At 38.8% G+C, this 14,481-nt stretch overlaps 3 protein-coding genes across 3 annotated transcripts; 1 reads left to right on the forward strand and 2 right to left on the reverse strand.

Moving 5' to 3' along the window:
* Positions 1-1,546: 1,546 nt before the first annotated feature.
* On the reverse strand, positions 1,547-6,017 carry dhrs13b.2 (dehydrogenase/reductase (SDR family) member 13b.2). The gene is made up of 8 exons (XM_077208378.1): positions 5,871-6,017; positions 5,319-5,501; positions 4,958-5,230; positions 3,967-4,296; positions 3,165-3,494; positions 2,907-2,996; positions 2,367-2,386; positions 1,547-2,081 (listed from the first exon to the last, which is right to left on the reverse strand). The coding sequence occupies exons 1-8, from the start codon at positions 5,944-5,946 to the stop codon at positions 2,073-2,075; spliced, it is 1,311 nt and encodes a 436-aa protein (XP_077064493.1). The 5' UTR covers positions 5,947-6,017; the 3' UTR covers positions 1,547-2,072.
* Positions 6,018-6,301: 284 nt separating this feature from the next.
* Positions 6,302-10,375, forward strand: gemin4 (gem (nuclear organelle) associated protein 4). The gene is made up of 2 exons (XM_077208373.1): positions 6,302-6,572; positions 7,105-10,375. The coding sequence occupies exons 1-2, from the start codon at positions 6,563-6,565 to the stop codon at positions 10,266-10,268; spliced, it is 3,174 nt and encodes a 1,057-aa protein (XP_077064488.1). The 5' UTR covers positions 6,302-6,562; the 3' UTR covers positions 10,269-10,375.
* A 1,323-nt stretch (positions 10,376-11,698) lies between these two features.
* Positions 11,699-14,057, reverse strand: dhrs13b.1 (dehydrogenase/reductase (SDR family) member 13b.1). Its single transcript, XM_077208383.1, has 5 exons — positions 13,813-14,057; positions 13,580-13,698; positions 13,374-13,497; positions 12,417-12,743; positions 11,699-12,174 (listed from the first exon to the last, which is right to left on the reverse strand). The coding sequence occupies exons 1-5, from the start codon at positions 13,934-13,936 to the stop codon at positions 11,915-11,917; spliced, it is 954 nt and encodes a 317-aa protein (XP_077064498.1). The 5' UTR covers positions 13,937-14,057; the 3' UTR covers positions 11,699-11,914.
* Positions 14,058-14,481: the final 424 nt, after the last annotated feature.

The following is a 14,481-nucleotide window of genomic DNA, read 5'->3' on the forward strand; positions in this document are numbered from 1 at the left end:
TTAGGTCTGCTAAGACAAATGCTGAGCAGATACTCTCTAAAGTAGTAGACCATCTGGTACAGTCAGGAGAACAAATTTGCTCTGCATACAAACACTTAACCACAACCTATACTCCCGGTGACTGGAATAAGGCGAATTAAGCATCATACTCCCTGATGTCTGGGACAGCAGACTGTAGAGGTAATAAAATATGTCCTTAAAGAAATAGTTCACTAAAAAGGACATTTCTCATCATTTACTCACCCTCAAATAATGAAATTCAGCTGAAATGCAATAGAAATATTGCCTTGGCAACTAACTGAAATAAAAATGAAGTTGAAACCTGAAACTAAAATGAAAACGAAAACTGAAAATATAAAAATAAAAGCGATTTTTTTTTTTTTTTTACAATAGATAGTAAAAGCATATAAATAATAATAAAATAACATTGCATGAGGGTGATTAAATGTTCATTTTTGAGTGAATTGTCTCTTTAAGAGCAGCTTAATTGAAAATCCTGTCATTGTGCCCGAAAGTCCATTAGAGAAATATTTTTCCATCAACTATGAATAACCAATTCAGCCATTATTGATTTCCCCAGAGCACCGACCACCACAAGCAATCACATGGCTCTGTATTTCTGGGCTTTGGAAACAAAACAAGCCGTTCCATCAATTCTCTTTTGATTACAACTCCCAGAGTGACCAGGCCTGTTTGTTTTTAAATCCCATTTGTGGTGAAACCAGGGCCACATGGTCGTGAATTTCAGCCCATTAGGATCGGAGAGGGTTAATCACCTCCAATTGTTCTTTAGCTCAGCTTGATTGATTAATTAGTGCTAGAAAAATGATCTAACTTCCACAACCCATTAGCCGAAAAAAAAAAAACAAGTCACTGCCGAATGCTGTTTAAAATGCCAACAGGTCGAAGGGAAACTGACAGGGCTAATAACGGATCACGGGTCAAGGGCAGGCAGCCCATCATTTATGCAGTTGGTGTAATAGAGACTCTTGATTTCTCAAGGCATAAGCCTCATATGGTCCCGGGGCAGCTGTTTCTGTAGAGCTGAGCACTGACCTTCCTCTAGCTACTGACCCACCAGGCACGCTAGTTCCCAATAAGCCCAAACAGCAGCACCACAGGATAAACCTTAAAAGCTAGTTTTTCTCTGTCATCGCATGCACACGAGTCTAAAGATTCTGAATTCACATACAAGATTCATTATAATGGCCCCATTGTGAATTTGATGAGAGCTGCGATGAGAGAGAGTCAAAGAGAGATGAGGAGGGTACTATGAGAAGGGGAATGTACCAAGTGCCATTTAGGAACAGCTGCCATTCCGGACTGAAGTGTTTATAGTTTAGATAACTGGGAGTCAGGGAGATGCCTCACAGGGGGGCTTCGTGTGGTCCAGAGATGAGTATTTAGCCAAGAATACTTCAAAATCCCACAGGCCTCAGAGCGCCACTGGTGTTGGCTTTCACCCGCAAGCAGAAAAAAGCATCGCAAACATCCCACAAAGTTCTCTGACGATGGATATATTCCAGTTTGACGCAATCAGCACATGTAAAATTCAACACAGATTTTTATTTAGATCCAAACATTTTTACACATATTAAAAACTCAAGTACATTATTTGAAGCATCAGAGGCATATTTTATTTAAATCTTTTTGCAACTTAAGAGCTCTTTTTTAATACCTCTCCCCACTATTTTTAATTTATAACTCAAATGATCAAAATCAACAGAGCACTTCGCAATCATGAGTTCCTTGCCAAATTGACATTATTTACAGATGTGAAAAAAAAAACACGATGCAACCCAGAAAGCAATGAGTAAATTCTTCTTCAGATTTTGGAGAGCCACAGTGCCTTATCAGCCATAGTAAACAAGGAGTAAACCATGATATCTGGAATTACATCTCACAACATACTCCTCATTTTCCCATGAAGAGCACCTGATCTTGGCGAGTGCAACAGCAGGAGATGACGGGGATGAGGGGAGAGAGAGACAGACGGAGGGAGGTAGGAAGGGAGGGAGGGATGTGTTGTCTGTTTCCATGACGGCGTACTTTAAAACCTCAGGCATGAGCTCTCAAAACCTCTGCACAAAAGAGACACAAGGTAAACATACAGCGTGTGAGACTGGACATATGGCAAATATACATACACACTTACGTCACACTTCCACATATGCCAGTAATTACACATACATGTCCACAAAGACGTGTAAAACACACAGCACACACACATACATACATACACAAACATAAACAGTACAGAGAACCTATTCATCTCATTCATATTCGGTCATATACAGCTGGAGTCTGTGTCAATTTGCACAAAATAAGTTATTGTCCCTCTTCTATTCTTTAAAGCTATCCCTCACCTTTTTTGCTGCATTTTGTCCTAAAACAAAAGAAAGTATTAAGAACATTAGACTTGGAACAAGTAGATAAAAAAACTAAAAGGTGAAAATGTTTTTGTTCAAGATAACATTTAACTTTTGATCGACAGATTTCTTTGATGAATTCTTTACTTATCAGCCACACTGTCAACTGATGACAAATAATTGGGTTTGGGAGATATGTATTCATGCCCTTGTATTGTTCTAATAATTAGTAATAAGTAATGCATTACTTTTTAGCGAGAGTAATTAAAATCAAATTACTTTGTTGAAGATGTAATTAGTAGCTAGTAATTAATTACTTTTTAGAGTAACTTACCCAACACTGCGCATAATAAAGAAATATTTTCAATAATATTTTATTGATATAAAATAACATTTTTATGTTAGCTCCTAATGCGACCATATTGTTCAAATAGGAACATAAGTTGCATAGTGTTGGCTGTTAAATTTAGCAACAAACAATTAAAATGTGGGAAGCACAATATAATTCAAAGGATTTATGGACAACAAATGACTTACTTGCTAGATGCTGCAGCACATAATAAAGAATTACAACCATGAAAATTATGAATCCAATGACTTTGATATACCACATGGTAGAGTTGGGTTCTGTGATTAAAAAAAGAGAAAGAAAGTAAATTGAAGAGTTCTGAAAATCAATCATAATGGTACATTATGCCTGCCACCTAGTGGTTATTTGAAATATTTAATTTAAAGGATATTTAGGTACTTTCCAATTGGGTGAATAATTCTGTGTTTATGTTGCATCTGATTCACCTGTAACTATGAGGCTAAAGCTCTTGCGGATGGGAATGAGCAAGGACTTATGGGAAACTCTGCACGTGTACTTATATCCAGAGTCCTCCATGCTAGGCTGGAGAAGGAAGAAGGCTGAGAGCGAGTATGTGCCATCTTGATGAAGTCGATGACTTGAGTACAGAACATTCTTCAGGAACAAAGGTGTAGGGCTGCCACCGAACGGTTCACGGTACCACTCAATGTTTACGTCCAAAGGATAGTACCCCTCTGCATCGCATATTAGCTTCTGGTCCGTACCAAGTGTTATAGACAAGGTGGAGCCCACGTTCAGAGACACACGGGGTTGTTCTGTGGAGTTTGAAAGGGAAAAAAAATAAACATTAAAGTGATAGTTCACCCCAAAAAATTCAATTCTATCATCTATTCCCCCTTGTGTCGTTCCAAACCTGTATGACTTTCTTCTGTGGAAATCAAAAGAAGACATTTTGAAGAATGTTTTAACTGTTTTTGTTCATGCAATGAAAGTCAATGTGGTCCAAAACTACATTTGAGTCCATTGACTTTCACTGTATGGAGAAAATAATCACTGAAACATTTGTCAAAATATCTTCTTTAGTGTGCCACAAAGGGTTTGGAACGACATGAGGGTGACAGAATTTTTGGGTGGAATACCTTTTGTGATTCCAATGCTTAAATATTTGAAACACTTGTAATAATTGAATTGTTGAAACATGCATTTTCTGTAAAGCTGCTTTGAAACAAAATGTATTGTAAAAAGCTCTATACAAATAAATGTCAATTGAATTAAATTGAATCTCACCACTTAGGCTAAGGGGAATATCATGGCTGCCATAGAGAGGAGGAACCATCACAGAGCAGATATATGTGCCCTCGTGTATTTTTCTAGTGGCTGGAAGTTTGATGGAGGCATTTCCAGCGGCAATGGCCTTGACAGCCACTCCACTACCTTCCCACTTCCCTGTGCGGCTGGAATAGCTAAAGAGTTTGCTGCGCTCCCCGTGCCGCTGCAGTCTCCACTCCACTGTTGTATTAGGTAGTTTATGATCCACTGCAAACTGACAGTGCAGGTTAGGCTCCTTCAAGAATCCCACCTCCACGGAGGGAGTCCGGGTTAAAACAACCATCGCAGCTGGAAAACACATATGGAAGAGAGGATGAAACATTAAAATGTGGTAGAGGAAAAAGTAAAAGTAGAATCCTTTGATTGCAGTGGCATGCAGTGGTGTTTTGAAATGAGGAGGCAAAGTCCTCACTGTTTTTTATGATCTAAAAAAAAGAAAAGAAAAGTAAAGTAAATTCATGTTCCGTTACACTTTACACATTTTTCAGGTTAAATAAACAACTTACACTATCAAGAAAACAACAACCAATTATTTATTTTTCATTAACGATGTAAATCAAGCATTTATTATTTAAGCATATTTAACTTTATTGCAAAAAGTAACTCTAAAGAACGCAGTAACAAAATGTAAATGTATATTTTGTGTTATCTGATGTTCAGCTGTTCTTTTTAATCGTCAACTTACGTTCGGGTCATCAGTCGTCAAAACTCTGTAAACACTCCAGGTGTCATAATGATCACAGACACAGAGTACCTTTACTTCCACCAAACTGATTGCTCACTGAAAACCCTCCCAGATCATGTTTTCAAGTCAAGTCAAGTTTGAATTTGATATGACATATAAACCATTGATAACAAATTGAATATTGGCATTGTTTTATTTTTGTACTGTGGATTACTTTTTTTTTTAGGAGGCACTGCCTCTCTTGCCTCCTTGTTTGATTGTTACCTGATGTTGTCAGGAGTTCCCTATCATTAACTGCTATCCATTGTAGAAAGTCCACCTGTCCTTGGGCAGAAGCCGTAGGTGTGTGTCTGAGGAAGGTGGTGATGACGAACAAGCCTTGTGTATGGCGTATCGTACAGGTGAACCAGACGTCACTATCTTGCGCTCCTGTAATAGGCCAGCGCATTACAATCCCTCCAGTGCTGTATCTACGAATCTCACAGTTTAGTGTATCCTCATTGCGCTCCAAATAACGCCTCATATCCAATTTAGAGCCTTCACGAGACACAACAAATGAACGCAGTATATTATTTAAAGAGCAAAGGAAATAATAAATTTTCAACTTCTAATGACTTTCTCTTACCTGTGACGAGGAAGGTAATAGTAGGATGTAAAGGGCTGTCACCAACATTACCAAACTGAAGCACAGCCTCTCTGTGGATATACTTGGTTTCTGTGTGGCCCTCTTCATTTATATGAACGTTCTCATCCACAAACTGACAAGGAAGCCATTGAAAATCAGAAACCGACTTTGTCCCATTTACACCTGTCAAAACAAACAAATCAGTAAATGCAGAGAATAATAACAGGATAAACTAAATTCTCAATTAATTGTAAATGAAATGTGCGGCTAAACAATAATAGGCCCTAACAAGTAAAGCAAAGTTCCCAATATAAACAACCCTGCTAAATAAAAGTGATTTTAAACTCCTCTTATAGTTATTTCCTTCAAAATATTATGTATATAGCCTAGTACTAGTAGTAGCTATAATACTTATGTTTATTCGAATTTTATAACACAACTTTTGACATAATATAACATTATACGAGCAAAGGAAGCAAAGGAAAATATGTCGGTGACTCTACAGCAATATAATCCTTATTTATTTGTAAATACATTTTTAAATAGGCCTACCGAAGCATAAAAGAGCTAGAGTAAGACCCCCAAAAGTCCAAAACATAATGTCAAGTCTCGTCCTCAGGACAATCATCCGTTTCCTAAAACCGCCATGCAAACATACTTTCTCTTTCGTTTCGCTTGGTGATTCGACTGGTTGTGTTTCGTTCAGTCTGGTTCAGTCTTAACTGAACAATTTGTTCGTTCACTTCCATGCACCGACTTATATTTTAGTTTATATTTTTTAGCGAACTGAATGAACTTTGACAAATTGTGTAAAAATGACACATGACACACAAAATGACACAAAAAAATTGTGTCGGTCATGCATGAATAACAATAATCTGCAGATAGTGTCACTGAATGAGTAAGTGAACGAATCTTTTGGTGAACTAATTCAAAAGATTCGAATCAAAATGTTACCTCATTGTCCGCGTGAGAGCGCTAGAGAAACACAGCAAGCGGAACACGAGCTAGCGCTCACCTCTTTCTCTCTCCATCCGTCTACGTTGACGCGGAAGCACACTGTTCATTTGAAAACTACTAAAGAAATCAAACGTGTTGAGCAGATTATTCAAAACTGATGTTTATCTCAGATTTCCAGAGATAAACATCTGAAAACTGCCGTGATCATTTTCTCAGCGTGGGGATTCAGAGGATATGAGTTAACTAACTTAATTTGGCGACGTTTCTTTGAAAGCCTTACAGTTATGGAGCAAGGTAATAAATAATCTATTAATTTAAAAGTTATTAGGATAATGCGCGTTACCTTTTTCTATCCCGCCTTTAGTTTTATGTTGAAATTCTATACGGTTACGTGAAATGCCATCATTAATTCATGCATGACGTTATCTGCGCTTATTAAGTTTACGTTCTTCTATTCTTATAAATTAGCATGACATTCATCTGACCTACACTAGTACAGGATGACATGATGTAGCAATTTGTATCATATTTTATACGTAGACTTTTGAAACCATCACCATTGAAACGCCAAATAATCATAAAGTGTCCCATCTGATCTATATTCACACAAACAAAATGACAGAAGAATTTTGAAAGCATCCTATTCATGCATCGTATCAGCGCATTGTATGACATCCACTTAGTGCAAGAGACAAAACTCATTCTAATTATAAAATAAATGGGAAAGTAAACATACACATTTCAAATAAACAATATTAGACAATTTAGATCAGATCATTTATCATGCCTGAAAGAAGCATTACCTGATACACCTCCTCTTTTTCAGAGTCATGGCTGAGCTGTGAGAAGACAGCTGTGCTACAGGGAGGATTCTTATTGGCCAATCAAATATGCCAACCTGAGCCATTATCGTCTCTGAGAAAAGAGGACTGGGATCGGATTGGATCTCCGATTGTTAAAGCTGTCAAAGAGATATGCGTACATTCCCTCAGAGACTCTAAAGACAAACTCCATTGGAGAAAGAAGATTCTCTGTATTGTGTGGAGCAAGATCCTAGAGGTGAATAACAAAGAGGACATCAATATCAGATGGAAGGAAGACCCATTGTTTGCCGTACAGAACAGCCTTCCTGACATTAATCACATTGTGCTGTTTGAGCTGGTAAAGTCGATGAGCTTTCCTACCATCTATGTGGAGCTGCTGTTGTGCTTTCAACCAGCTGAACGGTGCAAAGAGCTCAAGCTGTTGGTTGATCATGTGACAAGCAGCAGCACAGAGGCAGATGTGAAGCTACTGTTGGAGGTGTGGTGGGAACTACTGAAGGGCAAGAGAGGATGTCTTGATGCCTTAGACCATCTCTTTAAGGCTCAGTGTTCACACTCCATGACGTCCACGACAGAGCCATCACCACTAGCATCAAAAAGATTCAAACCTGACCCAGAATCCACATCTATATGTATGGTGTACATACTATTTGAGGGGTTGAGGAAAATAAAAGAGCATTTGACTTCCTCTGAGTTGTGTAATTTTGCCCTCTCAAATTGCATGGACACACTGTATACCAACTACCTTTTAAGCAGTGCTGCTGATCTCTCCATTGAAGTTCAACTCCAGGACATCTCTCGCATAGTGAGCCTTAAAAAGAGAGATGAAATGAATGATAGTTTTGACTTAATTGAGGTCATACGTGAAGCTCGGAGAGACCTCGCTGCCGCTCTCACTCCTGCTGAGACCAAGCCGTGTGGAATGACATTCATCCAGGCCATGCAGGTCACACTTGAGAGTATATGCTCCTGGGAGGTTATGGGGCTTCTGAAGATGCCCAGCAATGACCCAAGTGTCACGGCGATCCGTCTGAAAGATAGCCTGGGCAGAGTTCTGCCGTCTTTGGAGCAGCCATCACTTGCTAAAGATCTGGTTGGAAATGGGCAGACTTTGAATAATTTGAGAGTAACTTTGAAAGGCTTACTGGCATCTTTATCATTCACTGTTCCTGAATGTTCTGCAGCAGAAGTAGCAAATGTTTCTATGGCCATCTTAGACCATCATCTTGAGGGGTTTGAAGGCCTTCCTGGCCTGTTTGCCTCCAAACTAAGTCAAAATTTCAGTGAGGTGGAGTGGATTCAGTGCCTAGAGAGAAATGCATGTGTGTTTCAAACCAAAGATCTTTTGATGACGTTGATTTCCACCCTTACAGCTAAATGTCAAAGTGACGCTGATGTTCAAACCTGCAGAAAGCTCAAGGATATTATTGTAGACATATTCTCCCACTTGTCCTTAACTGACAAAAATGCTATACTTTCCGAATTGCTCTCCATCTCCAGAAAAGGTCTTCATGGATTTCTTCCCAGTTCGGTAACTATAGGCTTCTCTGAAGAGCTCAATCTGGCCTTCAACAGCATCATTCAGAGTGGTGCAAATAGCAACCTTGATGCAGCAGTCTCTGCTGTTGCCCGAGTGGCTTTCCAGAACCCTGAAGCCACTTTGCGGCGATGCTGCCACATGGCTGTTGTCAACCTGGGAGCTCACACTCTGATAGCCGAGATTCTCCTGCAGCTCTCAGGTCTCATGTCTTCACCAGGAGTTCAAAACTACAACCTGCTGTGTAGATGCCTGGAGGACACAGTGTGGAGCAAGCTGTCCTCACTTCAAGAAGAGAACCAGTTTCTACAATTCTTGACTGAGATGATGAAGTGCAACATAACTGGATGCATGGGAGAAAAGCGGAGTTTCCTTCCTCCGGAAAAAGCATTGCATGTGTTTGTCCAGCCGTACCTTCTCCCAGTATCTCCCAGCTCAAGCAAATTAGAGTTTTGTCTCCGACTTCTTCAGTGCGCACTGAGCCAGGAGACCATGTGTGATTCAACACATTGGATAATGAGCTGCTCTCCATTCCCGCTTTTATATTGTCTAGCTCAGCTCTTGAATGAGTGCAATAGGTGCTGGGACAAGCCGGTAGAAGGTGGGACGCCAATCTCCATGGAGTCCAAAGACCTGCTATTGTCTGTACTGCACACACTGGGGATAATTGTTGGGAAGGAAGTGGCCCATGCACCTGATGTTTGGTCCAGAGCTCTCTCTTGGCTCTACAGCAAAGTGGAGGAACTGGACTGGACCATGCGGTTTTACCTGAAGGATGTGTGGGGAAAACATTTCAAGTATGAAGTTCCACGTTCTCTCTTGTCAGTTTGTGATCTTCCTGAGCATGAGTGGTCCGGTCTGGACTTGCCTCAGTATGGACAAGGTACTGGACTTGTAGCATTTTTAGAATGCTGCGCTCTTTCAGACTGTGTTCATGAGACAATGCTGGAATCTCTCTCCCTAAACCTGCTGAAACCAGATGACCTTAACATGTTCAGTAAGGGCCTGTTAGTAGCTGCGTGTCAGTTGCTCCCGTGGTGCACATCTGGGGAATGGAAAAGACTTCTGAAAGTGTTACAAGAACTTTTACAGTCAAGCAAACTTTATGTGCCATACTCTTTAGAATACGTTGATTTCCTTCCGTTACTTGACCTACGTTCGTTTGCCGGAGAGATGCGCCTATCGGTGTTTCTTCTGCGTGTCTTCCAGTTGCTTTGCAGTTCCAGCTGTTCTGACTGGCTGCCACCTCAAGGCTGGGTGCATACAGGAAGGCTTTACGCCAATGCAATGAGGGGCATTATCAGCTCAGTCACAGAGAAGATTCCCCTGCAGTCCACCGCTGCATCCCCCAAATCCTCCGGAGCTTGCAGTCAGGAAGTTCTGTTTGTGATGACTCAGCTCTTCTGTCATGTGCTCCATGTGCAGGTTATGATACCTGGCCAGCCAGAGGTGCTGTTCCTGTGTGCACTTGAGATTCTGACCCACTATGAGGCTGTGCTCTCAGCATATCCCGACAGCTGCACTGCTCTGCAGGGACGTGACACACGTCACTTCTTCACTACAATCACAGACAATTTGCAGTGTGCAGATATGAAGGCTGTTCTACACCAGAAGATAGCTCAGTTATGATATCACATCAGGAACTCAATGCAATATGACTGCTATACCACAAGTTAAAATTTTTGCTGTTGTTGGTTTGTCACAAAATAAATTTAAATAAATAATTGTGCATAGCATTTGTTGTGTTCAACACTTCTTTTCGATTATATATTTGCTAACACTTTGCATTAGGTTGTTTGTTCATATTAGCTATTGCATTAGGTATTATGAACTAATAATGCATAATTCTTATAGTTTATGTATTTTAATGTTCATTTGTAAATATACTACTGTTAATGTATGTTAGTTCAAAATACATTATAATAAATTATACAGCTTTTAAAAAATGCATTAGTATGTAGAGATGAACATTAACCTAGATTAATAAATGTTGCTAAAAGCTGCATCCATGATATTTCTGATCTGTACACATTGACCTAGTTTCACAGACAGGGCTTAAATTAAGCCAGGATTAGGCCTTAGTTCAATTAGGACATTTAAGTAGCTTTTTTATAAACATACCTTAGAAAAAACCTTACTGGTATGCATCTTGAGACAAAACAATGGCACTGACATATTTTAAGATATAAGTTGCTTTTAGCTGCTTAAACATGCATTTTAGTCTGGGACTAGGCTTAATCTTTGTCTGTAAAACAGGGGGTGGAAGTTTTATTTTTTAAATTTATGAATTTTTTTTTGGCCATTTGCCAAAACAAAACCCTGCCCTAAAATGTCAACAGACCCAATGAAAACCCGCTGTCAACCAATGAAAAATGAATAAGCAGGAAGTGTTTCTGACCCCTCCTCCCTCCTCCCTTTTTTCCTGCTTACAATGCCTATGTCTGTCACAGGGACAGGTGTGATTTCTAAAAACACCTATTTCAGTGCCATCTGTCAGGCAGTAGGCTCATTTATACAAACTATTCCGAAGAAGCACCCTAATGATCATTTTATAATTGTATATCTGTATTTCACAAAACATACTTTCAGTAATTAGGCATGTGACAGTATAAAATTTTCATTTTGTGATTATTGCTGAAGCTTTTATCCAATATACAGTATCACAATATTGAAATTAGTTGCAAAAAAGTGTTGTTGTACTATAACAGTTTTAATCATTTTTCCTGTAACTAAAGGAACTGAACATTTAAATACAATAAACTTTTTTTTACAATCTATGGTTGGGCTTGTTTACATCAGTGCACTTGCCTCTTTGACGCAGTATACAGCAGTGTTGTGCATTTTAAAAGCTTATTGGGTAAAGAATTCTTAAAATGCACTCCAAAAATCGGGATAATTCCTAATAAATAATTATACACGGTATTTTCAAGTGCCCGCGATGACAATATTGTACATGTTCATTATCGTGATATAGGCTTGTCGTATTACCGAATACTGGCACATGTCTAATGATAATGATAACAAGCATTGCATTAACTACAATAATAACAACAAGGCAATCTGTCCAAATAAAATGTTTTATTCCAAGTGAAAATTTCAACAATGTAAACTCATAAGGATCATCGGTTTAAAGTCAAAGAAGGTAGTACAAGTCTCATGTTCTTTTCATAAATCTGCAAAACAGGTGATTATAGTAGCTAAAAATTATAATTCACATTATTACACTCATGTGTAGTGAGCATAATTTATACATCATGCAAAGTCTCTGAGTGGGTTCAGGACAGACCACTTAATGTCTCACTCACTTCCCATAGTTTTTTGGCCACAGCATCGTCTTGAGCCTTGGCTTTCACTTTCTGCACAGCACAGTTGGAGAAATACCTGCCACTCAGGGCTTCAATGCCCTCCTGTACGGCACAGTATAGAGTTGTCTGGGCACCGGCCTCTACATCCTTAAAGAACAGAGCTGCGATGCCTTTCAATAGCCTCCTAGACATTTTATTTAAATTGCGGGCCAAATCGGAGTTTATAGCACCTGGAGAAACAAATGTGTTGGTATGAATGGTTAGACATTGCATAATATAAAACAATGCAAGTCAAAAATATGTTGACAACTTGACTAAAATGTTGCTTGTGATGCAAAAAACCTTTTGAATCTCAAGGTTTCTGCTTAGATTCTTGAAATTAGTAGTGTAGAGTAAACTAATATCAATTGTGCTTTTATATGAAATTCTTGATAGAGCTAAAATACCAGTATGATGTTGGAGAGTGACAGACCTGGGTGGAGGCTGTAACAGGTCACGTGGGTTCCTTGCAGCCTCTTGGCGAGTTCATGTGTGAAGAGCACATTGCACAGTTTACTGTGGGAATATATCCTGAAGACATTCCAGAAAGACTCACCTACTCCAAACTCCTTGTGGGTGCGAAGAATGTCAAAGTCAAGGTTACCATGATTATGTAAATATGAAGATACGGTGACAATGCGGCTTGGCGCGCACTCTTTCAATCTGTCCATCAGCAAGTTAGTCAGGAGGAAGTGACCAAGGTGATTGACGCCAAACATAAGACCAAAACCATCTTCAGTAGTGCCCTGCATATAAACTCCTAAAAATATTGATATCATGCATTACGTATGGACTTACTTATGATTTTGATTAAATATTCCTTACAAAACCAGCACCGGTGGAATCAGATGGAATAAAATACAAAGTCCACACTGAATATTGTTTTTTTTTTCCTTTCTTATTAATGTATTGAATACGTATTAATACACTACCTTTCTAAAGGTTTGGGGAGAGTAATATTAAGGAAGGGTATGCATTAAACTTTTTTCAGATACATTAAATTGATAAAATGACCGTAAAAACATTTACATTCTATATTTAAATAAATGCTGTTATTTAAAAAAAAAACATAAATAATAAAAAAAGAAATCTATTCCTGAAAACACTGTTTCAGTTTCCATGAAACTATTAAGGAAAAATATATATGTATTATACAGACAGTATATTAAATAAAGAAACCATGTATTTTTAATTGTGATAATATTTCAGCATATTGTTCCGCTGTATATTTTTTTATCAAAATGAATTCAAGTTGAGATTAAGAGACTATTTCAAAAGCATTAAAACCTAACCCAAACGCTTGAATGCTAGTGTATTTAATAATTAAAATAGCCTATTGAATTAATATTTTATAGTTTATGATATGTTTGCGAATTAAGCAAAATTCAACCTGCATTGTTGATAAGAATATCCAGTCTTCTTTCGGTCTTGAGAAAAGTTTCTGTAAAGGAGCGTACTGATTTCAAACTGGCCAAATCCAGCTGCATGTACACCACATTTTTACTCCCACTCTCCTGTGTTGAAACAAAAACATAGTGCATACGTTATATATAACTATAATATCACACATTTAGTAAATTAGGATAATGTTCTCACTCTTTGCACGACATCAGCGGCAGCTTGACCGCGTGTTTGGTTCCGACAGGCCAGAATGACTCTCGCGCCTCTCCGCGCTAAATCCACCGCGGTGACTCTACCGATGCCCGTGTTACTACCTGCACACCGTAACAAAGTTCACATGAAGTGCTTTAAACGACTGACAAAAAGATTGACTTGACATATTCTTAAAAAGGAAATAATAATACAATATTTTGAATAACGCGTTTTACCTGTAACGATGACCGTCTTGCCATGCAGTTTTGCATTGCTTTTGCATCGCGCTCCATTTACATATATACGAAATATCATCAGCACCCCAATCACAACACCCGCGATCAGCAATATCTCGGACATTTTCAGCGAGAAATACAACTTAAGGAAGTAACAATCCACAATATCCAACAGCTATTCTGGGTTTGACATAGCTAACGTTAGCCTACCTGTAAAACCTGTTGCACTGACTAACCGGATGAGTGGGTAACTTTGTTCATGTGTTGTATAATAAAGGTTTATTTTTAATTTTTTTTACTTGGCACTCGATAAATGGAATTTCTGTAATAGTGGACATTCTTTTAATTCAAGGTCAGGGCAGGACCAACGTGCTTACATGGGACCCGCTTTTATAAAACAATATGCGATATACTACATTTGTTATATCAGTTAGCCTTTATGATAACATTTTGTTATGTCTAAACTACCATATTATACCAAAACGCAAATTAAACTATATATAGTATACATTAACACTACCCAGTGTGCCCATAATATGCAGGTGGGCTTTTGGGCCCCAGCCCAGAGTGTGGGCAAACAACGGGACCTGTAGGGGCCCCACTCTACTTAGTGTGGGCCAGAGCCATATGGCTTTGGTGTGGGCTGTCCCAGTGGGACTTGCAGTGACT

Source organism: Siphateles boraxobius, unplaced genomic scaffold (assembly GCF_051911475.1).
Source record: "Siphateles boraxobius isolate OS27281-9 unplaced genomic scaffold, OSU_SipBor_1 6, whole genome shotgun sequence".
Lineage (NCBI taxonomy): Eukaryota > Metazoa > Chordata > Actinopteri > Cypriniformes > Leuciscidae > Siphateles > Siphateles boraxobius.

Bases quoted from the DNA above. Each gene is read 5' to 3' on its own strand.
- dhrs13b.2 (XM_077208378.1), bottom strand. From the start codon at position 5,946: ATGATTGTCCTGAGGACGAGACTTGACATTATGTTTTGGACTTTTGGG. The intron at 4,297-4,957 runs GTAACAATCAAA...TGTGTTTTCCAG, and splicing joins GGAACTCCTGACAACATCAG to CTGCGATGGTTGTTTTAACC. The intron at 3,495-3,966 runs GTGAGATTCAAT...CAAACTCCACAG, and splicing joins TATTCCCCTTAGCCTAAGTG to AACAACCCCGTGTGTCTCTG.
- dhrs13b.1 (XM_077208383.1), bottom strand. From the start codon at position 13,936: ATGTCCGAGATATTGCTGATCGCGGGTGTTGTGATTGGGGTGCTGATG. The intron at 13,699-13,812 runs GTAAAACGCGTT...TACGGTGTGCAG, and splicing joins CAAGACGGTCATCGTTACAG to GTAGTAACACGGGCATCGGT. The intron at 13,498-13,579 runs GTGAGAACATTA...GTTTCAACACAG, and splicing joins CCGCTGATGTCGTGCAAAGA to GAGAGTGGGAGTAAAAATGT.